The sequence below is a fragment of the Filicampus tigris genome, chromosome 3 (assembly GCF_054856515.1).
Source record: "Filicampus tigris isolate MCC_2025a chromosome 3, RoL_Ftig_1.0, whole genome shotgun sequence".
Lineage (NCBI taxonomy): Eukaryota > Metazoa > Chordata > Actinopteri > Syngnathiformes > Syngnathidae > Filicampus > Filicampus tigris.
Window position 1 is genome coordinate 21,830,807 of NC_141219.1, and position 23,287 is coordinate 21,854,093.

The following is a 23,287-nucleotide window of genomic DNA, read 5'->3' on the forward strand; positions in this document are numbered from 1 at the left end:
TAATTAAAATGTTTTATTGACATCTTGATAAAAATGGTCACTATTCAAATTAAGACCTGTTTAGAAAGCTTAGCTGACTTAAGGAAAATGCCCAGAAAATGTGAAAATTTTTATTAATTACTAAAAAGTTAGTATTAAAAAAACTATGTAAAAAAAGAATCGTGATAAAATCGTGAACGTGATTTTATTTTAAAAAAATCGTGATCTGATATTTTTGCCAGATCACCCACCCCTAATCGCAGATAAACTATTGTCATTGTCGAGCTTGTAATTTATTGTGTCAATTTAGTGTGCAATTTAGTGTTGTGAGTACTGAAGGCTCTTTTTTCAAACGTTTAACAAATGTTGCAACAGAGGAGCTGCAACAACTGAATTGGTGGAGCTGTAATTAAACTGATTAATTGTGACTTGATTATCATAATTGCATGTTGCCTTACTTTATTGCCCAAGCATTTGTTTACAAAGGAATGTGTTTTTTTCTGGCTTTCCACTTGTTAGTCTTTTGGCTAAAGAGGATGTTAAATACTTAACAGTTCAGATTTCAAGTGATGCGTATCTGCAACAAACACAGGAAACGGCCTGCACGTTGCAGACCAAAATCACATGGAAATAACTACACACATTCCAAAAGCTTCAGATTCGGAATCTGATGCTACGATATTGCATGTTGACCTGGACTGCTGTATGCCAGACACATTAAATCAAAGTTTCATCAAATTGTCCATCAGCTGTGATTAATTGCTATCTATTAATTTCAATGGTGAATGTTGATTTGAGCAATTTTTAAGTCTTGTTAACACTTGACTGCATTTTTGTTTTTGGGAAAATGGGATGACATTTTGACATTAATTCATTGGGCTCCCTTTGGCCTGGTGAGAGCCATACTGTAGGAGGAGAAGCTGGGCTTTATTTGTCTGGAATTATCTACTCAGTACATCTTGAAAGCTTGAAAATATTTCCTGTCACAGTTAGGTTGCACACAGTAAGCTGTGATATTTCATTATCAAACCCACACAAACAGTGTTTTGGCTGCTTTGTGTGATTCTGGTGTAATACGGATGTAAATAATTGCCTGATATTGCTGCTTGTGTGTGTGCGTGCGTGGGCAAGCGCACACACGTGTGAGTTTTGTAACCGTACAAAGATGTCCCCAGGGGTTCTTTCCCCCTTTTTCTCATTACAAATGCTAATGTCACATTAATGAAATCGGCTTAGTTTAAGTTTATAGCGTAGCCCACACTGAGAGATTTGGCCTCAACACTTCCCACATATTTCAAGTTGAATCATATTTTTTCCTGTGGGCATACTATTCTGAGTTACTCCAAAGTGTGCTGGCCCAGAGTGAAACTTTGGGGGGGAAATTTTGAGCGCCGGGCTTTTAAGTCATTGTCGCCAACTGAGGCCACAGGCCACAGGCTGCCATCTGCCCTGAAGATGACAGTTAGCCTTTTTACAGCAGTAATGGCCTCAATGAGGGGCTGGATAATGTAAACATTGTGTTAATGTGGTTTGTAGAGTCGCTAGCTGTTAATCATTGCTCAACACCACGCTTGTCAGGCACAACAACATACCAGCGAATTAACGGATATGAATGTTTATTTTTATGCAAATAACATCGTAAGCAGTTATGTTTATATGCCATTACACATGTGTGCATATGAGGTTATATTTAAATATCCACTAGTCAAATACAATTTTGGGGTTATTTAAAAACTCATAAATATGTCTGGAGGTTGACTTTATTGCTGATTCATAGTACAGTATTCTGCAAATACATCCACTTCATCACAAATTTTTAATACTACAAACTAGTAATCGCCTTCCATTTCAGACATGTGATTCAGGGCTCTACATTAACTTTTGCACTGGTAGCAATGATGCGACCAACTTTTTTAGTTGCTTATTTTGATCAACTCAGAGGGACCAGCTCTTAGTATGGGGCCCCCTAAACCGCTTCACCTGGGAAAACCAGAGCATCATATCCCTCTTGCTCAGAGCTTGGCAGTCCGTCCCGGGCGCGGAACGGTCCGTCCATCCGTCCCGGACTGTCCACTGCTGGAGGAGTACGTAGCTTTAGTTGTGCTAAAGCTAATGTAAACAAATATTGCCGTCTTGGTTAAGTTGAACAGCTGTAAAAAACAGATTTCCGGTGCTTTACTCTGCGTCCCACCGCTCCAAACGCATCATCCGCGCCGCCCCGCACGGAACCGCGCGGAACTACATTGACTTCAATTGATTCGTGCCGCCAGATTCAATTGAACATAGCAGGACCGAAACTGTTCCTGCGCGATTTGTTTCTCCACACACAGACTGAGGGTGCTCCGGAAGCAGAGGGGAAATCTGCAAGCCAATCAGCAACCCGAAGGGCTGACGAATGGAAGCGCTCCCTGGACTGGGTGTCTCCGCCCATCTGTTTAGAGACCGACCTCTTTCACGGGCGCTGTATTGACATATAAACAATGACTGCTGTTAAATAACGCAATTACAACTCTCGACTCGCTCACTTCTTAGCCAGCTAATGAGCTTTAGATAAACCTCTGCCATTAGCATCTCTCTCGTGGCGTCATGCACGGATGCTTTTTTTTTCCTCTGTGGGTGGGGGCATACGTATGGACGGAACCGCTTTAAAAGGACGAGGACGGACAGGATGATAAATATTATGAATAAGGACAGAGGAGGGATGAGGCCGGAAGGGTAGGTTGCAGACGCAGGACGGAAAACGGACCGGCAAAAATGGGTCAAGTGCCCAGTTCTGCTCTACTACTACTACTACTACTTTACATTCCCTTGTCCCCAGTTCGTACAGCCAGAGTATATATTTCCACACGCACCCATACATAAGGAGACAACACTCTATTGTTGCAACAGGAGAGCGCGCAGCAGCAGGGGACTGGCTAAAACTGTGTAAAAAGACAGTAACTTTCAACCACGTCTTAAACCGTGAAACTGCAGAGTGAGTATAAAAATACGCACTCGCGCTGTGTGACTGGACAAAATTTTTACCCGCACACGCTGACATTTGAGAGCATTTTCACTGTGATCATGTACATGTTAGCTGGAAGACATGCAAAGTAATTAACAGCAAGAAGGGACAGAGAAGGTCTCCATCTTAACTTCAGTAAGAGTTAGAAAATCATATTGACCTTTGGGGCTAACTCGTACTCGCTGGCACCATGAGGTTTGTTTATTTTGTTTTTTCAGGAAAATGCACATTATTAGACATAGCAAAACGGTAATTGTAAGTATGCTGGAGTTGCCCTCTGTCCTTCCTCCCCCCCTCTCCCTGTAACTTCTCACCCCTCCCCTCTCTGGTCAGCCGAGAAGGACAAAAAATAAGTAGCTGGCCTCTCGTCATTAAAGTCATTCACTGCCATTGACAAGTAATTACGTTTTTCAAAAAGTGAGCAGAGCGAGCGTCTAATGCTGCTTCACTGTAAATTCCAAACTTGATTCTCCACAACAGATGACAGATTTTCACATATCGCGAGTTGGCCTGGAACGTATCCCCCCCACAATAAACTTTGGGTTTACTGTGCCAAAATGGCATCCCTTCCATAAACTCATTATTTCGGACCGTTCTATTATTGAGACTTTTGACCGGTGTATTTGGTAGCATTTACTAAACACTTGCTTCACTTAATCCCCAAAAATTAAAAACACTATACTCTCAAAGCTTCAACAAAGACTGGTAAAAGATTGCTCCTTGCAATTAAAAGCCAATTTGGTAAAAGTGATTACGTTATGCTAATCACAGGAGATAATATCGTGAAAATCAGTGTGGGAGAGGGAGATAGATCGAGTTGTGTGCTTGCGTGAAGAGAGAAGGAGTGACAGTCCAGCCGCCATTACAAGCTGCTGATTTCTGCAGAGTGCTTCATAAAATGTCAGAGCGCCTCTCCCTGTGCAAGACACTGAAAAATGGCAGCGCTGTGATGTGCTGGCACCTCACCTGCTGCACCATGTGTGTCCCTCTCTCTCTCCCTCCCTCTCTATTTTTGTGTGCGTGTGCTTGTGTACTGTGTGTGTGGAAAGTATGCATTTGTGCAAATGTGGGTCTGCTTGTCTATGCACGTGCGTGCGTGCGTGCGTGCGTGCGTGCGTGCGTGCGTGCGTGCGTGTGTGTGTGCATGCATGCTGGCCTCCCTCCCATGTTGCAGTGAAGCAGAAAAGAGTGGCTGACTGCCCACTGGCCCCCCACACTTTCTGTCAATACAACACAAGTCGCTTCCAACCAGTCTTTTTAACATTTAAGGTACTATTTATACCTTAGCAGTAATATAATAGTTCCAATTCACCATGACGTCGCACATTCTCATGTGTGGCAAAATGCCAAGCAGTCTCCGATGGTACCTCTGGTAGACAAACTCTTACATGCCTTTTGATAAATCGAGAAAATGAGGTAAATTGATGAAATCAGGGGTGGACAGATTGTGTACCCTGGGCCTGGACCCTTGTTGCATTAATGTAGCCGTTTCCACCCCCCCAAAAAAAACGGTTAATTAAACTTAAGATTTACTTCTGCCTAGTCCTATCACATGGCATCGTTTCTTTTTTCAATGATTGTTTTTTTAGGCTATTGCATGTTCAAAATAAGTACACAAATTAGAAAAAATGAATTTAGTCATTTCTTATTGATCTCTGTAATTAACTAATTGGTTAATGGACTAATTGTAAATAATCAACAAAAAAATTATTAATTTCTTACTCGTTTATGTCGATAACTAATTGGTTAATGGAATAACAGTCATTCAAATAAGATAATTAGTAAAATATTGTGGTGTGCGATATGACAAAAATGTCATATCACGATTTTTTAAAAATAAAATCACAATTATGATATCATGATTTTTTACATGTTTTTTAAGACTAATTTGCACATTTTTGACCATTTTCCTCATGTTAAACATATAAAACATATTTAAACATTAAAAGAAAAAGAAATGTCATTTTAAACCAGCTTAGCTTTCTGAACAGGTTTTGATTTGTATAATGCCAATTTTTATCAAAATGTGCAGTGAATGTAAACATAAAAGGTAACATAACGTAAACATAAAAACACAGCTCGTAACACGGGTCTAGTGCTTTAAACCCCTCGTTTTCCATTGTTTTAATGGGTATCATGTCTTCAGCAAGGTAATAAGTCACTGTCTCTGTTACTTCTTTACACTGCTTGCTTGTTTTTTCACATGGAGTACCCTTGTTAAATGCCTGTTAACGTGGGTTGCATTAGCTTGGAGCTAGCGGTTGCCTCTGGCTACCCTGTGTCTGATCTCCGTTTGCTTTGACTGTCGGCGTAGTTTTTTGGGTGCTGTCTCCTCAAGTGATTAAACAGGTTTGGCGTGTTGCCATCTGACGTCCGAACCGAGTCTCTGCAAACTTTGCAAATAACTGGTTTGCGCTTTCTCCTCCGAGGAAAAGCCAAACCAAATCGACACTGTGGATGTGGAGTTTCTTTTCGGGACCAACTCTGCTTTGTGGTGACTTTCCGCTATAGCTTCCCGCTATATAAACAAACAGGGAGGCAGGGAGTGACGCGTACGGTGCACTGTGCATGCTGTGATTGGTTGATCGGGTATGCATCATGGTTGGCCGGGTATGCATCAGCGGCTTTGAGTCGCCATAGAGCTAAACTATATAGAATGTGCCATGATCAAACGATCTTCCGGCTTTATGAGATTGTGAAATCGCTTAACGATCTAATATCAGCATCACCCACCCCTATCTGAGATTATTATAAATTGTTGAAATCGTAATGGGGCGGCACGGTGGTCGACTGGTTAGCACGTCTGCCTCACAGGTCAGAGGTCGTGGGTTCGATCCCGGCTACGGCCTCCCTGTGTGGAGTTTGCATGTTCTCCCCGTGCCTGCGTGGGTTTTCTCCGGGTACTCCAGTTTACAATTAAATTTTACTATGCATGAAATTTTATTATGCATGATAACCTTATTAAAACCCGTGGATGGAGCCAAGTAGAGGAGTTCTTGTCTTTGACATGCTAGCAGTAGTTAGCCTTATCCGACGCCGGCATCACACTCAAGGTAAAATCAAGCAAGTAAAATATGAATGGACTATGGCAATAATGAGTCCGCTAAAAAGATAAAGTAGTCCTAAGACGGTTGGTCAACGATGATGTATGCACTGCAAGAGAGTATTCGTTCACTTACATTGGATGAACATTGAATGAAGCCTAATATATGTGTCAACTGCTTTGGGGTAGACCTAATGGAAATAAGCATTTACAATGCACTAATGGGGGACAAACTGCACATTACACTACATAACGATGTACAAAAAACAGTTAACTGTTATTTAAAGAAAAGGTTTAAGACAAAATCAATAATTAAAATACTTAGATTGTGACAGTTTTTCAAACATTTCTCAGCCCTTCTAAGCACATTATCTTTAAAATTGAGTTAATTTAATCTTTATATCGATCACTCGACCAGTTAATTACACTTTTTCATAGTTACATTTACCTCTTATTAAAGGTTAAGTATTATGTTAAAATGAAATAACCTAATGTATTTTTCTTCGGGTCATTATTTTCAATAGTTAAAAAAAAGAAAAGAAATTCAATATATATCGATATCGTGTTATACTTTTCAGTCATATCGCCCAGCCCTATGAGATCGTCAACAAGTGGAATTCCTTAATGATCTAATATCGTCATATCGCCTACCCCTAGTAAAATACAACGGATGCAGCATCTTCGTGGTTTGGCATTCGCAAATTCACCTATTCACATATTTTTGAGTGCTAGCCTATCCCCGTTATTTGCAGAACCCCCCCACTTTTTTTAAGCGCCATCCTCCGCTTATTTGTAGTTTTTTGCCTCGACCCTCCACTTATTTGAAGTTTCTTGATAGATATATTTTTGTGAGGTTTGGGGTTTGTTCATGGATGGTTGGTTCATGTTCATGTTAATTTGATGATTTTAGCGGCGGTACTTCGTACGGAATACTGGACAAAATGTCGCTGGTAGCTACCATTTGAATTGGTAATTTGTTTCAAAATTAGAAGCGGTGAAAAATTCAGGAAATTAATATGACCATTGAGAGACTTGTAAATTAATGCAGGAGATACCAACAATTGAAATGCTGTAACCTTGGTCATGATAGATTTAGCCTAAAGGCTAGCTTGCTAGCATCATTTCTAAATGAGCCTTGCATACACCATTGAGTGGTTCTTTTGGTGATACCCAGAGGTATCCCGGTGACATATTGAGTTAAATGCTTCATTTGATCACCAGATTGTGTGCCACTGGAAACTTTGTGGCTGCCTTATGTTTGCTGCCGTATGTTTCCTGATAGTTTCCCTTCATTTGTTGTGTCGAACAGAAAGCCAGGGTCCTTTCACAAACTCATTTCACGTCCGTGGGCGTTATTAATGATGGCCTTAACAAAGGCATCAGACAGTCTAAAGGTAAAATGGAGAATGAGTGGAGCAGAGCCTCAGAGGGAGAAAGGTGTAAATGGACTGCGGCTATACATAATGAACACAGCAGAGATGAAAGTAGCCTTTTCACTTAGTATTGTTAAAAAATAAATGAGTGGTTTGCTATTTAGTAAAGTGCTAAGTACCAGTGAACACAAAGTCTTTAATCAACATGTAAAGGTAAACCAAAAACCCAAAAAAAAAACAACAAATCAAATCAGGGAACGTCTCACCAACAGTTGACTTTCTTTCGCAGCAATCGCTATAGTTGAAATTAAGACAGAAGTTCACCTATTTTCTTTCTCCAAAAATAAACAGCTTTCATGCACATTGTACTTTTCACTTACAATCTAAGCTTATAGTGCCCATCATGTCTTCACCCAGCTTTAAAGGTATATTACACTTGGGTTTACAATAGACAAAATTAAGTGGACAAGCTGAAAGGATGCCTGGGTGAATGTATATTTAAATGATTCATCATCAAGTGTCAAAATAGGAGCAAGTGTATTTCCTTTCAGTTGAATCAGCCATCTGACTTAACTGTCTCATCGGCTAATGGTTTCTTGTAATATGAACATAGTTCAACACAAGAGTGTTGTGTGCATGTGTGTTCGGTGGATGTAATAGTGAATGAAAAAAAATGTTACAGTATTTTTCGCACTATAAGTTGATCCGGAGTATTAAGTCGCCCCAGTCAAAAAATACATTATGAAGAAGAGGAAAAAAAAAAACTTAAATCGCTCCTGAGTGTTAAGTCACATTTTTGGGCGAAATGTATTCATGAAAATCCAAGAACAGTAGAGTTCAGACTCGTACCCAAATCACTGTTTCCTAATCGTTGGTGCCTTCGGATATATACTCGGTGTGCTTCACCCCGACCATTCAAAATTCACAGAGCGTTGTTCAAATGTGCCGTTGGGTTATTCAGAGTGCCCCAAAAAAGGGAATGCCAGAAGAACCGAAACAGTTCAAGTGCAAACTGTTGACGGCTTATATTTTTGGCTGCATTTGGAAATTAATGGGTGGGGATTGCACTTCCATCCCTGTGAAAACACACACTCTCAAAGTTTGTTGTTCGGGCGTCATGTGAATTTCCGAATGCACCACATGTTGACGACAGCAAACGATTTCTGGTTGGACGAAACTTCTGCTTCAAACTACGGAAAACTTGTTCTTTCTATTTCAAAATAGCTTACCTTAACTGAAATCCCGTGTTGCATTGTGGCCAAAGGTCGAATCCTGGTCATTTATTGCGCCTTTTGGTGCTGTAAATCCTTGTGGAGTAAAGAAGCCGAATTCTTATAGTTGCCATGATGACAAGTGCTACTAATGCTACTTCCGTTTTTTTCTTGCACTTTCTTTTGGTGGTTGGCAAATTACAAGTTCATGTTGTTGTTCGTTCTTCATCTTCCATTTCTTCTTAAATTTCTTCTATTTTTTCTTCTTCCATTTCTTCTTATACATTATTTTGGCCCTTGCATTACCACCACCTTCTGGCCACTGGCGGGAATGCACCAAAGTATTTGCCATTGCAATGTTTTTTTTTTTTGTTTTTTTTTTTTTTTTACCGAAACATCACGCGTTAGTATTTTTATTTAAGTGCATTAGTTAACGTGGATTGTTGTCGTGTAAAGTTTGTCCCTTCAAGATAGATTTAGCTTGTAGTTTGTCACTTCACTCAAGTGGTGGAATGTCTGAAGCTTGTACAGAAATGAAATTTTGAATTTTTTGAAAATTTTGAAAAAATGGTTATTGTGGGCACTCACTCATAAGTCATGGTCGTACTGCACTTGTATGAAATGTGGTTGTTTTACCAGTATTTAGAATTCTGCCCTAATTAATTTTCAGTAAATCTTCCATTTTGTAAATTTCTGGTATATTCCCATTAATTCTTAGTTTCCAACATTGAAAAATCCTAGAAATGTTTAACATTTGGTAAATTACAATGGATTTCACTACTTCATAGTCAGTAATTGAAAAGAAGAAATTGTACCTGTACTGTTCTTGTACACGTACATGCAAAAATAAACTATTTACTATTGCATGTTGGAACTGAAGCTAGGAAATAACAAATTGTTGTGACACACTGGAACATCCATTGCTAGTAACGTAATGGACTCAATTTGCTCCGAACAGTTTGGCCAGTGAGAAAGGAAGAAATACAGCAGCAAAAAATGTAGTTCTTCAGCATGATATGATTCAGGAGCAGTATGTGATCATGGGAACTGGTGGTCATGAATAAGTGAATGTATTTCTATCTATTGTGTATCTATAGTTGCCATGACATATTTATTTATTTATTTATTTTTTTTACAAGTGAAGTTGTATGTTGAGTGAATGAATGGAAGTGCAAAAGGCACAAGTGGCTAAAACAAATGCTCAAGGAAAGGCTCACCGCTCCTTTGGCTGTTTCATTGTTCTGTCATTGTCAGCTGTTTTGTCATTTTAAACCCATTTGCATTATGCATATGTCGAGTACTGTGCTTCTTCCTTACTCAGTCTCTCTCTCCTCACCATCCCTGGACCTGATAAGTACACCATTCTGTTTTCTGGGCAATGTTGGAATAATTTTCACTGAATAATCTAATAGCTGTAACAGTTTTTTTGTTGTTGTTTTTTTTACAATGTGCTGTCATTTATGTACATAAAACACTTAAGTAAAAGACATACATAAATCACAACCACACTATTGAAATTAATTTCTTGTTCTAACAAATAGTTTACGATAATATCTCAGACAACTACGTCTGCTTCAGTCACCTGCTTCAGCCCAAACCAAAAGTAGGGCAGTTTCAAATTAAACAGCAAACACTGTTGATTGTGATTCAAAATATCTGCACGCACGTTTGCTACAGTAATCACGCAATGATAACAAATTGATTACAAATTGCTCAAATGCCTTTAATAACATAATTTTCAACTTGTGCTGTTAAACACTTAGAATTTGTATTTCCTGCTATTGTTCTCTGTGTGAGGCCTGTTATAATCTAAGCACAATGTTTAAAGCCCCAGGGTACAATTTCTGCAAATCATCACTTTGGCCGTGTATTACTGAGAATCATGCTCTGGGAATTCGATATAGCAAGTGCAAAGTGTGCAAATACGTGTTTATAGCTTGCATGGTAATTAACAGTAGCATTTGCATACTTTTTCTCCTCACCTCTGATATGTTGTGCCACCTGTTGGAGCGACACATTGAAGTTGGGGAATCATCAAAACAAGTTCCTGAAGGTTAAAATGGGAAAAAAATAGATGCGTCTACTATGTTTTAAGTTTTAACAGTAATTTATTGATTGATCATCATAAACAGATAGTGTTGCTCATTCCCAAGCACCGTTAAGACATTGGAGACAGTGTGGTCACAACCAAGCATCAGAATATTCCGAAATGAAGTCATAGCTTTCGGGATCAATGTGCTCCCCAAGAGTGAACATCAAGCTAGATCCTCAACTACATTTCATTAGTCCCAAATATGCACTCCATCGCAAGGATCAGAAATGTGATGCCAAAATCTAAGACACCCACCAAAAGATTTTTCTCCAGCTGCTTGTTCAGAGTTAGAACCTGGGGAAAGCTTAGCATTTAAACTCCATTTCTCAGAACACAAAGGCTGCAGTTCTTCTGCGCTGAATCAGCTAAAAACTTCTATTGTTTCTCCATTGCAGCGCGGTACGGTTTAGAAAGTGAGATACATATCAAGTCCTATCACCCATTCTGAAGATTGCAGGCCTCTCAGGTACGCTGGTTATGTACTATTGGGGTGCTACTAAAATTTTAAAGAAACACGGTGTCGCATTCAAGTTGTCTCTGTGCTGCTCAGATAGGGAGCACACTGCCAAACATTGAAATAATACATCTTTTCAATCTGGCTAACAAACGGCTCATCAATACGTACCACTTTTTATGCTGTGATTGAGTGGTTTGTCTTCATTGTGGTCCGTGTACTTGTTTGCAATATATTTGCCTTTTGCATTATGTAAGACATTTTGGTACGAACTCACGGTATACAACAAGACTCCATGATCCCAAATAGCTGGTGCTAAATTGCTTGTTGACACAGCGTGTTGGTTAGGTAGCACTGATGGTTTTCACCTTGAAATTCTTGGGAGAGCAGCGCAAGTGCAAAAGGAAGTGTGATGTGATGGAATTGGAAGTGTAAGGGGAAGAGGAAAACTAACTTTATTTTACCGCAATGTTTCTTATGACCCCTTTGACAATGGTGTGCTTATAATTGCGGTATGTAAACTCCCTGTCTGAGGAGGGGACAAGTCGCACATGAGTGCAGTGCAGTCTACCATGCCAATAATCTTGGGGAAGCCAGCACAAAACTGCTTAAAAGTCATGTTTTGTGTTGATTGAACTCATCCAGAGTTCGTGAGAAACGAAAGTATCTGCCCATCCTGTGTAACATTATGTTTAAAGGTTGTGGCAGCACACCAGAAAAATTGGCTCTGGTAGAAGTCAACACAAATTTTCAGAGTGTGTTGAAATGAACCAGATGCATGGAAATGTAGAGTTGAAAGGAGTTTGGTCAAAGGTGATAGGTCATGACTCCTCCTTGCGACTGGTTCCAAGTCAGCCCTTAGATGTTGAAATGAGCTGAGAACATCGGTTCTCTCCATCGCCTCTCTTTTTGTCCAAGCCTCTAATCGCCACAATAACCACAGTCATGGTTTACATACAGTGGAAGCCTTTCACTTTGTAAAGATTTAAAATCAGCCATTCGTTAAATCAGGACCTCGGTCTTGCCTTTGTTAGTTGTGCAATTTATATACTGTAGGACATAGGACATTTCAGTTAACTTCTATTAATGTAAGCTTGAGAGAAATTAAAGAATGGTGTCTGTGTGTGCACGCGCGCGCCTTTCTGTTCGTCATCAGGATGGCGATGTTCTGCACTTGATCATTACAGAGTTGAGCAGACAAATGTGGCGAGCAGATCACGTTCATTCTGTAGAAGTGTAATGAGCGTTGAGGCTGTCAGATGAGCGAGGAGCAAGCAGAGGGAGAAGATCAGATTCATCAGTGATGATTGTCTGCTGCACATTGCTGTTTTGTTGATGCGAACACCCTGCTCTGTTACCATGGGGAGAATAATTAGCTCTGGCTGGATGCAGATGTGCATGAGCGCAAGAGATGAGAATTTGTTATTGAGCTGACTGCATGATATTTAAAATGGTGCATTATGGGTGTGTTTGTGCGCATAAATGCAGACACACACAGGCACGCGCGGATATAGTACACATTGACTTCTGGCTCATTCTCAGCTATTTATGGACAGGAAATGGGAGTGGTGCTATATCTGTTGGAGCTGTGTAACACTATTCTGTCACACATAGGTTTTGACATCAAACACAGTGTGACAAGCCTATCTTATTCCTCTCCAGCGAGTCATCACCATGTCCCAAAATCACATTATTGTCACTGGGAAGTCAGGAGTGACGGATGTTGAGTAGGGGTGTTGATTTCCAGCCTTTGGCAACCACAGTGCGCTTGAAAAGGCAAATAAAGCTATTTGGCAAGAGCCAATTTCTTGTTGTTTCAAAAAAATACACAAAATGCGGCGTGTTGCTGTTTTCTTTTACTTTATTTCAAGCCCCTTACAGGGAAATGGATGCATGCCTTACTATGGTGACCTGTGAATCCAGTTGCTGGGAACATCCATCCCATATGCTTTTACATACTGGATCTGAATGGTATCATTACCTTTTTGCCCTGGCCAGGATGCAAGCAGCTCTAGTGTGGTAAGCTCCACTGTTACATGGGGTCAGACAGGCGGACAGTGGTGTGACTGTAATAAGACCCGTGGCCAGCAGCGCAGCCAAGGCGAGCTGAGGCGCGGCGAGCTGAGGCGCGTCGAGCAATGGTGCCCATCCCCATTGTGCCTCGCACTGCCATCTGTCACTGGGCAGGAATAGGACTCAGGGAGGGGCCTGAGTCACTCGTTGTTGACACCTATACAAGGCCGCATTGGGGCATGCGCTCTTTGTACTCGCCGCATGGCCTTTTCACCTGTGGTTTGGTGATACACTATAATTTATAATTCATTGTTGATTTTTTTTATTTTTACATTACACATACATTCCAGACCCACACATACTAGGAACAAATAAAGGGAGACCGTATTAAAAAGAATTTCAATTCCGCTTCCCAGAAAAACGCAGTTAAACTTATTGAAACACACTTTTAAAGTATTCTTAGTGTCTGTTATCACTCAGGTTGTCATGAAAAGGGAGCCCATCACTTTGAGGAAACATAAAGAAGACTCGCTCATGCAGTTAAGATAAAAGGCAAAACATGCTTGCGTCAAGCTGTTTGGTGCTTATTCAAGTTTACTCTAAAACTGACAAACACCGCAAAAGAGAGTAAAATCCGTCCATCCATCCATCCATTATCGATACCGCTTATCCTCACAAGGGTCGCGGGGCATGCTGGAGCCTATCCCAGCTGTCTTTGGGCGGGGGACACCCTGAATTGGTTGCCAGCCAATCGCAGGGCACACAGAGACAAACATGCACACTCAGGGGCAATTTAGAGAGTCCAATCAACTTACCATGCATGTTTTTGGAATGTGGGAGGAAACCGGAGTACCCGGAGAAAACCCACGCAGGCACGGGGAGAACATGCAAACTCCACACAGGGAGGCCGGAGCCGGGATCGAACCTACGACCTCTGAACTGTGAGGCGGACGTGCTAATCAGTTGTCCACCGTGCCGCCCAAGAGAGTAAAATGTTTTATTTTAACACCAACACGTTGACGCAAGTCATATAATTTTGTCTAATGTTAATGAAAAACCTCTGATGCAAAACAACTACTGAACATACACAGAGCAGCGGCACATAATATAACATTAGGGATGGGCGATTATGGAAAAAAATAATAACCACATTTATTTGGATTGATACTGAAATCATTATTATTTATTTACCAGAAAAAAACATGAATATCTTCAAATAATAGCATACATAAAATCCGCTCTTACTGCTGTGCATGTTAAGGTAAGTCAATTTTATGAAAACATTTAAAACTTGAACATAGTTATTAGGGAACGTTCCGTCGTAATCGTCTGGTGCCGCGGTTGAAGCTCAGTTCCTCTCATAGCCTGCAGCCTGGTATTTTTTAAAGTTAAATTTATTGTATAACAAGTATTTAGAAGGGTGGGAACCATGTCGGAGGTTTGCAACGGCGTAGCAGAGGTGTAAATCCCCCCAAAATGAAACTTTAAAATAAATATAATATAAAATAAAAAAAATAATAATAATCATGTCAACCATGTCGCGCGGGGTTCTGGTCCCCATTCACCACATAAAACATCAGTATGGTAGTAACGGTTAAAAAAAAAAAAACAGCCCTGCCGCCAGTCATAAGCCACACACAAGGCTGCAGTTCGTTCTCTTGAGCACACCTCATGCCTGTCGCATTAGCGACAACAACAAACACACTGACATCAATGGCTGACCATGTCAACGACCTGAAAGTGCAAGGGTCCACTTTCATAACAGAGCACCATCTTTCCCTAACCATCTCACAACTGTTAGCTTTGCTAATCCAAGCATGCACTATTGATAAGAATGCACTCTCCAGACTATCCATATCCAATTCACACGTGTCATATCTTTGCACCCATGGCATATTTGCAAGATACAAAGCTGAACTTGCCTCAAAACTGCAGGGTGTACATTTCTCCCTAATAATAATAATGAATTTTATTTGTAATGCACTTTCTATTTCAGAAATGTCAAAATGCTACAGACTAAAATACGTGACATTAATGAAGCAACAAACGGAAATGTGGACCGCCTTATAAATGTCCTCATCAAAATTTGTTTAAATGCTTTATACCAATAAATGCAGATTCAGGTATGAATATATTTCTGGTACAGAGGGCCTTGTACCCATTAACATGGATCTGAATGCACTAAATTTGACTATTTAAAAAATCTGAGGGGGGACCTCCTTGTTATTGAAATTCACCCTTTACTTTAATGCCGCCATGACAGTGTATGCGGGTGGATACGGTGTGTTTTGTGTTTGAAAATCTCTCCCTGCTGGGACAAGATGTATACATCATTATTTAAAATGGGCCCCACTCCACAAAATTGAGGTTAATTGCCCGCAGTCGTTCGAAGCATAAGTTTTCAGTTAAATTGTTTTTTTTTTCTTTCTTTAACCGCTTGTTTAGTTTTACAGTCAACTCCAAGCTTGTTGTCATTAAACAACTTAAAGTACGCTCAGGAAACACAGAATAACATTGCTCTCCTGCTTAATGCACAAGCAGCAAGATGCATTCAAGGTGCTCTTAACAACACAGGAACTTGCAAATACCTGCTAAGCCGTACTGCAAATTAATCTGTGGGACAAACTACTAATAATGGCAATTAGTTGTGGACCTTCCCGGCCTCTTCTTGCTGTTTGTTACACAGCATCAGTTCCTGTGGACTTCATGGCTGCCTGCTATATTGGTACTACACTCAAGATGTGAAACTCTAAATACAGACTTACGTATAATGTAAAAACCCATAAAAATTAGTAATCAAAAATTTGAATATAAATTAATCAATGGTTGTTTGTTTACACTGTATGTGTCCTTTAGTTGACTGGCAACCACTCCAGGGCGTACCTTGCCTCTCGCCTAATGTCAGCTAAGAGAGGCTCCAGCTTACCCGCATCCCGAATGAAGACTAACTTAATAGCATTTGTTTTTGTTCTCTTTGGGAAGGTAAAATAATATTCGCTTGATCTAGACTTTTAATGATCTTTAAACTTTAATTTTTTTTTTTTTTTTTAACCCGGGCTGCAAAAATACCTGAAAAATGTCACTTGAATGCTTGCAACACGTGTGCATGCTTTGAGAATTTAAGGTATGGGAGTAAATGTCTCTGCTCATCACAGTGAATGTACACTTCAGTGGAGAAGAATTGTAAAGCTCATCCCACTACTCATGAATGAATGTGCATGTTAAGGGCTTGGATGTAGACACAAGTAGCACCATAGTTTTCAGAAACGTACACGTTGATACTCATTTAAAAAAACAAAAAACAAACAAACAAATCTCCAGATTTTGGTTTTTCTGATATGACCCATTTTTATAGCATAACACTTTGCTTGTCTCATAGATATTCCGAACCAGTGGCCAAAACAACACAATTTAATCAGTTTGTATTAAAAAAAAAGAAAAAAAAGAGATTTGGGCCTGTTAGTCAGAAACGGAACTTAATCAAATGGCAGTTAAAAAGATGGAGCAAGAAACAAACCAGGATGTTGTACAATAGAGCACATACCCTCACACGGTGGCTGTAGTGTGTGTACATACTTGGAGGGGGAGGAGAAAAGGGGTCAGGCAAGCTTGCTTGTGCACTCCACTGCCATACGCAAGATGATCTTTGTCAGTTAGGGTTGATTGACAACTACACTGTGCAGAGCAAGCATCCAAACAGACGTGTGTGCCATGCCCCTCCAAAACATTCCCACATCAACAGCTCTCCAAATAAGAGTTAAGCGTGCTTGCTTCAAGCCGTTTGTCACTTCCAATTGAAGTTCACTGTAAAACGGACTCATGAAACATGAGAATTAAATACGTATTTAAACATCAAAATGTTCAACCAGACCATATTATTCATCTAACAGAAATTTGCTAGCGTAATGCTAACATAATGCAAAGCTCCCAAGACAGGCTAATGGAATTTAGCATAGCTGTTCCTCTGCTGTTAGTTATGCCATTCTCTTAATCGTAGATAGTCATTGAACATTTTTTTACTATGGCAAATGACTGTACAGAACCGCACAGTTGTCTGTGTATGACAGTTTATCACCATACGTCTGCAGAGCTTTTTGGTATAAAAGGAGAGCTTGTGTAGCAGATGCAGTCATGATGCCATTTTGTCAGCTGCAGTAAAGTGCAGAAAGAAAGCGAGCTGGAAGCCACCGCTGTGTGTCTTTGAATGGGGTCAGGGCATCACACGGAATAATGCATTTCCCTCCCAAGCGCTCCTTCCATTACGGCCGGAGAAGAGACATTGTGTCCACACTCTGATTACCACTGATCCATGCTGATGACTCTGTTGGCGGATTATCTCAGTTAGTATCAGCCATCTGTTACTCTATGCGTGTGTGTTGTGTGTGTGATTGTTGTAAGGGTAAGGAGGGAATGGGGCAGGACCGAGGCACTCACACTGGGGGTAGGGAGGGTTTGAGGTTGGAATACATACTTATTTGAGAATGAATTAGCATTCTTTTTTGTTAACTTGCTGCATGCATGCAAAACTGCATGGTGTATCAGTACTCAAAAAGCACTAATATACCTGGCCGTCAAAAATGATCGCTATCACGTCTTTTCAGTACCAGTACTTCTGCACAGTTTGGCGTAGCCCGACGCAAACAACAGCTTAGCAAACGTGGCGGGTCACCACCTGAAGCAACTGTGTAAGACAAAAGTCAGCATCCATAACACGTTGCATTTCACTGCAGGTGAAGTTTAATGTAAAACTGGGACCTAAAACAAACTACTTGAATAACTGTCAAATGGCACTTAAGTTAAAACTTTGTAAACACTTGCCTGAGTTTTTTTAAATATATATTTTTATAATATCTAAGTATCGCAATACGTATCGGATCGCAACCCAAGTATTGGGATGGGACAAAAGTGTATCGTCCGAGCCCTAATGATTAGCTATGTATATGAATTGAATGTTCTCCTCTGCCCAATATTAAATTAAAAAACAAGAAATGTGAAGTTTCATGTGTTGTCATCCCTCATTGCACTGCTTTTACTGATGTTTTAGCTTTTAGCCATGGTATTAATTTCAGCATCAGTAGCCAGGTATACTTAATGCGGGGATAGTATTGAAGTTTTGTTACTGTGACAACACTACATAGAGCGCTTGAAAAGAAATGTATGACGCGAGGCCACATTGGAAGCGGCACAGGGTAGCACACCACCACTCTCTCTCCTTTATACACTTCCCCACCCCACCTCTTTCAGATGAAGCTGACATGCAAAGGCTCCTACATGCAACCATAAAACCACAGTTCTGTTTATAGCTATACAATCTCCTGAAGGGCTGTTGCACCCAGCGACTATTAGCCGCATGCATTGACAGCTGGGTGCTGTGTTGTAGGCCTACTGGTGGCGCACTGGTACAAACCTTATAAATCATAGCCCGGCCATTAGCATAAATTCTCTCCCTTCTCCTTGCAACTCCAAAGACCTGCTGTTTGTGCTCGCAGTGCTTCTTGTTGATTGGCTGCCGCTGTTCAAGTCAAATTGATTTAGCTGCTCACAGATATTGTAGCATTGGCCACTGCGGTGTATACTGTTAATTACCTATAAAATCAAGCTAATTCTAATGCTAAATCAATTTTAATTTCTCATAATCAAGTCAGCATTGGATCTTTAAACACCTTGGCACCGCATTAGTGTTGCAATCGTTCTGTTTGGCGATACACAGCCAAGCTCAATGGTATTATTGTTGTTGGATTTAATTGCTATGAGTGATCAGTTTGTGGTCGCCGGAGGAAGATGGACTGGCCTCGCATTCTTTTCTCCCCCTGCTGTCCTTTCTCTCGCCATCTCTCATCCCCAGAAAGAGGCCCTTTGAGAGATGAGAGCAGATGAGGGGGAGGGTAGCGCCGCTTTACACCTCTGCAAAGGAGGGTTTGCTTTTTTTTCTTGTTTGTTAGGGAGGGGAATCAATTCTATTCACATCATCACATTCTGACAAGGCGACGCAGTCAGTGTAGATATTGAGAAAGTGCAGGTTTGGTTTGGTCTTATTTCTTCATCATCTGTCTTTTTTCCTCACCAAAATCCCACTTCGTTGTTTATAATTTTTCTCTTCCATCTTTAGCATCTCCCATTTCCTGTCTTTCCCCGTCTGCAAAAGGTAGGAAATGATGCGCTTCACTTACCAGCTGACACCCCATAAGCTTGCTCGTCCTCTGAGAGACGAGCCTTTTGTTTTCATGTACATTATGATAATTATGAAGAGCCACCGTTCCCCCTCCATCTTCATCAGACTTGTAATATTAGGTTTTTTTCTTCAGGAGGTGCCATAGGCATCACTCTTTGAAAAGGATTTTTTTTTTTCCCACAAAGCCTCACTTTTCCCCCCTAGAGTCTGACTCCATTCAACAGAATGTGTCAAGAGTGTCAGCAGTTTTAGTTGCAATAACGCTAATGTAGCTGTCCCTTGGCTCAAAAGAACAGGCGAGGCGTTTTCAGTTTACTTTATTTGCAGATAGGTACCAAACTACAAATGAGCACAAGATCAGGATGTACAGTAAAACAGTGAAGCAACTGTCTTTTTAAGCACAAAGAAATGTACCTAGTTCTGCTTATCTAAGGTTCAAGAACTCTGCTTTGCCGCCATTCAAAGAGCAGAATGTGAACGATGGAAATATGACAAAAATATAGCGCATCATTCATTTACATTTGGCCTGTTGTTTTGAGATTAAGCACTTGCACTTGCATTTATTATAATTATTGATACTGGAATGTAATCTACCTTGTCAAAGGCATTATTTTGAAATTCAGTACTGTTTCCTTGCTTTGTGCCCTTGAGAAACCTCGTTTCCTCCATGGGACGACCTCTTAGCCACGTGACATCGTTTTAAAAGAGGTTTGCTAATAAAGCTTTGTGACATGTAGATAATTCCCTTAGAGTAAACAGAGTACAGTCCTCCCAAATCTTCAGATGGCGATTACAGGTCAAATCTACTTTGCATACTCAAATCTACTCTGATCAAATATGGTACATTTATGTATTTGTCAGTCTGTGTCTTTAGCTCACATCATGTCACCTTAGCGAGAGGCGAGATTTGCAGGACCTTTGACCTTGCTCATAATTAGACAACCGCCATGTTTTTTTCCACTGCAGCAATGGCTGCCCAAGACGGATGGCACAGCAGCCTCCTCCCAGTGGACTGCAGCAGGTTTCCTTGTCATCTGCGCCTCTTTCTCTCACCCCCTCTCTCCCGGTCTCCCTCTCTTGTCAGTGTTGCTCCTGGCGAAAGGCTGATACTTGATATTCAGAGGATAGCAGCTTTTGTCTCAGAGATTTAATCAGTGGCTCTGCAGAGGAGAGAGAGAGAGGGGAGGGGGTGGCGGAAAAGGGGGAAGGCAAGAGATGGAGGAAGAGACTGTTTATATGTAATGACACAATAACAAAGACTGCCTGTAAAACACAATCTGCAAACTGTGCTTTTGAGGGGGATTTCCACTGCTGGATTAGTGTCAGGCAGAGGGATGTGGCAAAAGAGAAGACAGGAAAAGTCAGGTTGACGTGAGAGACCGAGGAGGTGCGTGCGTGTGTGCGCGCAAATTGATATGTTTGGATTCCGCTTTCATATTTGTTTGGCTGAACACGTTGGCGACTGTGTGGGCACATTGTTTTTGTAAGCGAAAGCAGATTAAAGTTGGCTAATGTAAGTCTGATGTTTGGCTGCCAAAATAATTCTTGGGAGAGTTTCTGTTGCTGATTGGTTGATAATGGCTGGTGTGGCAGTTGGTGACTTCGTTTTACTGCGCTGTTGACATAGCCTGCAAAGGCCTCAGAAGATCCTTTTATGAAATTTCAAAGTAGGCCACCATATTACGGTTATCATCCATTTGTCTGGATTAATTCTGTGCTCAATGGTACATGGGCTTTCGAGTTGCGAGCAGGTGTTTGTTGATTTGTGTTTGTTGCGATCAAAAATGTGACTTTCTGATTGAGCTTCAGACACTCCACCATAAAATGGCGGTGGCAGTGAACTGCACATAATCTGATCACCATCAATCAGTTCACGTTGTTTACCGTGCAGTGAAAATGTTTGTGTTTGTGCTCACATTTACTGTTTTATTTAATACATATTTGATATATTGATGTTTTGCCCCCCAAAAATTTTCTGTGAAACTGAGTGCTTAACAGAAGCAGATTAGTAACAGATGAAATAATTGAAAAATAAGAGCGAGCATGGAGTAAAAAAAGGAAAAAAAAGTTTTAAAGAAATTCTTTATTGAATTATCATTGTTATTACTACTATTATTATTATTATTATTATTACTAAATGTCTGTATAATTTTTTATTTTTTTTTAGCCGTTGGAACAGATTACTGGTATTTCCATTCATTTCAGTGGGGAAAGTAGATTATAGTAGATCATATTCACAAATTTGATTTGTTTATTTTAGGGATAATACCTCCGAAAAATTTGCAGAAAGGGGAACATTTATGCCCTTAATGCCGACACGTTTAAAACACACTAATTCAGTTTAGCATAACTATAGTTATGCCTTTAAAACTGTTTGCTTGTTTACTTTATTTTCTCCCCTCTCCTTCTGAGAGTAGTGTACAAACTAATAGGAACACCGCCGGTTTGCTGGGAAGGCATGGAGAACTATACATGAAACAAACTTTATTTAAAAGGTCTAAATATTTTTTTATGTTTGCATGTACCAAAAATGAGAGCTATCCAAGGCTCTATCATAATGAGAAAACGCTTAATATTTGTTGTGTGAGAGAGAATATGATATATTCAAGAAGTGCGTGCAAAGTATAGTAATAATATGGTTAGGGTTAACACAAAGCAAGAAATGAATCTGCATTACAATGATTTCATAAAGACAGTTTATTTATCTACTTAATAAACACTTTGACTTTCAGTCTTTTAAGTGTTCACAACAACAACTGTACAATATTGTACTTGACAAGTGTGGTGTAAACATAAGTCAGTAAATCATAAAACAGATTACAACAATAATTCAAAAAATCTGTGCCTTTATATCACTTCAACTTTTCATGTTTCATGAAACAATGTGGTAACATGTGGAAAGCACTTATCAAGCACAGAATTTTGTTTTGTTTTGTCCCCCACCCCCAAATTTGCAGTCTTGGGGATTTGGAGAAGTTGTATTCTGCCACATAGCAATGTGGATTTGAATTTGATTGATTGTTCGGCCCGAGTTAGGAGTGGAAAATTCTAGTACGTTTTCGTTATGATGGGGACTTTACTAAATACTCCAAAATGGAAACTTCACAAGGGATTTTCACGTACAAGCATAAATATACACATTGTGTTTTGTCATTAGCAGACATCCATGCTAGAGAGAGAGCTCTCCTTGCCCACATGCCAGGGCTTTCCGCTTCACTTCAGGGGCAGCATATCAGAAGCTTGTGCTCATTACTGGAAAAACTCAAACTGGGCAGCACTGTTCTTGCATGAAATGTGATTGTTTTAGTCAGGATTTATGCTAAAATACATTTTCCTCAACTCTATTTTTGATTTGATTTGAAGAGCCAACCATGAGTTTTGTAAATTCATGGTCATTTCCTGAAAGCCGAGACCGCATTTGGGACGGCTGCCGTTTTCTTGTATCCCAAAGTCAAAACATGCTTTGTTGTCTGCTATTGGCTCTTAGACTGACGTTCTCCTTGCGAGCTCGCATGGAATCAATAGAAGCTGAGAGGCAGTGAGCATGGCTAAATAGAAATATTGTTCAGGGGAAGTGAGATGTGAAAGGGAAAGTGTCAGCGTGTGTGTGTGTGTGAGATAGAAATGTGCAGGTGTGGCCGTTTCTCTCTGTGTGTATGCGCTAAGGTTTGTGCGTGTGTGTGTGTGTTTTTGCTATTGTAACCCCACTGATTGGATTGTGTTTGACAGATATGGAGTCTGGAGAGCGGCTGGCCTCCCCTGCGCCCACCCTGTCTGCTGCGCGCACCTCCTCCCCTGCGGCCTCTTCCTCCTCATCCTCCTCTTCCTCGTCGTCATCTCCCGCTCCCCACTCAAAGAGCAGCCTGGCCCCGAGCCCCTCGGCTCTGGGATCCACCCTTAGCACCTCTGGTAAGCAACATTTTTTGTTACTTTGTCCTGAGTCAAT

At 40.5% G+C, this 23,287-nt stretch overlaps 1 protein-coding gene across 8 annotated transcripts in view; it reads left to right on the forward strand.

The window, feature by feature from the left end:
• The window catches only part of baz2ba (bromodomain adjacent to zinc finger domain, 2Ba), a 110,985-nt gene that overhangs the window by 38,399 nt on the left and 49,299 nt on the right, over nt 1-23,287 (forward strand). For 7 of the 8 annotated variants that reach the window (XM_086025625.1, XM_086025630.1, XM_086025632.1 and 4 more), the window contains exon 3: nt 23,071-23,250. In XM_086025625.1, coding sequence (XP_085881751.1) covers nt 23,073-23,250 — 178 coding nt within the window. In that variant the 5' untranslated portion in view covers nt 23,071-23,072. Of the gene's footprint in view, nt 1-20,711; nt 20,729-23,070; nt 23,251-23,287 lie in introns of those variants that run through there. The other variant, XM_086025626.1, reaches the window with a different exon arrangement.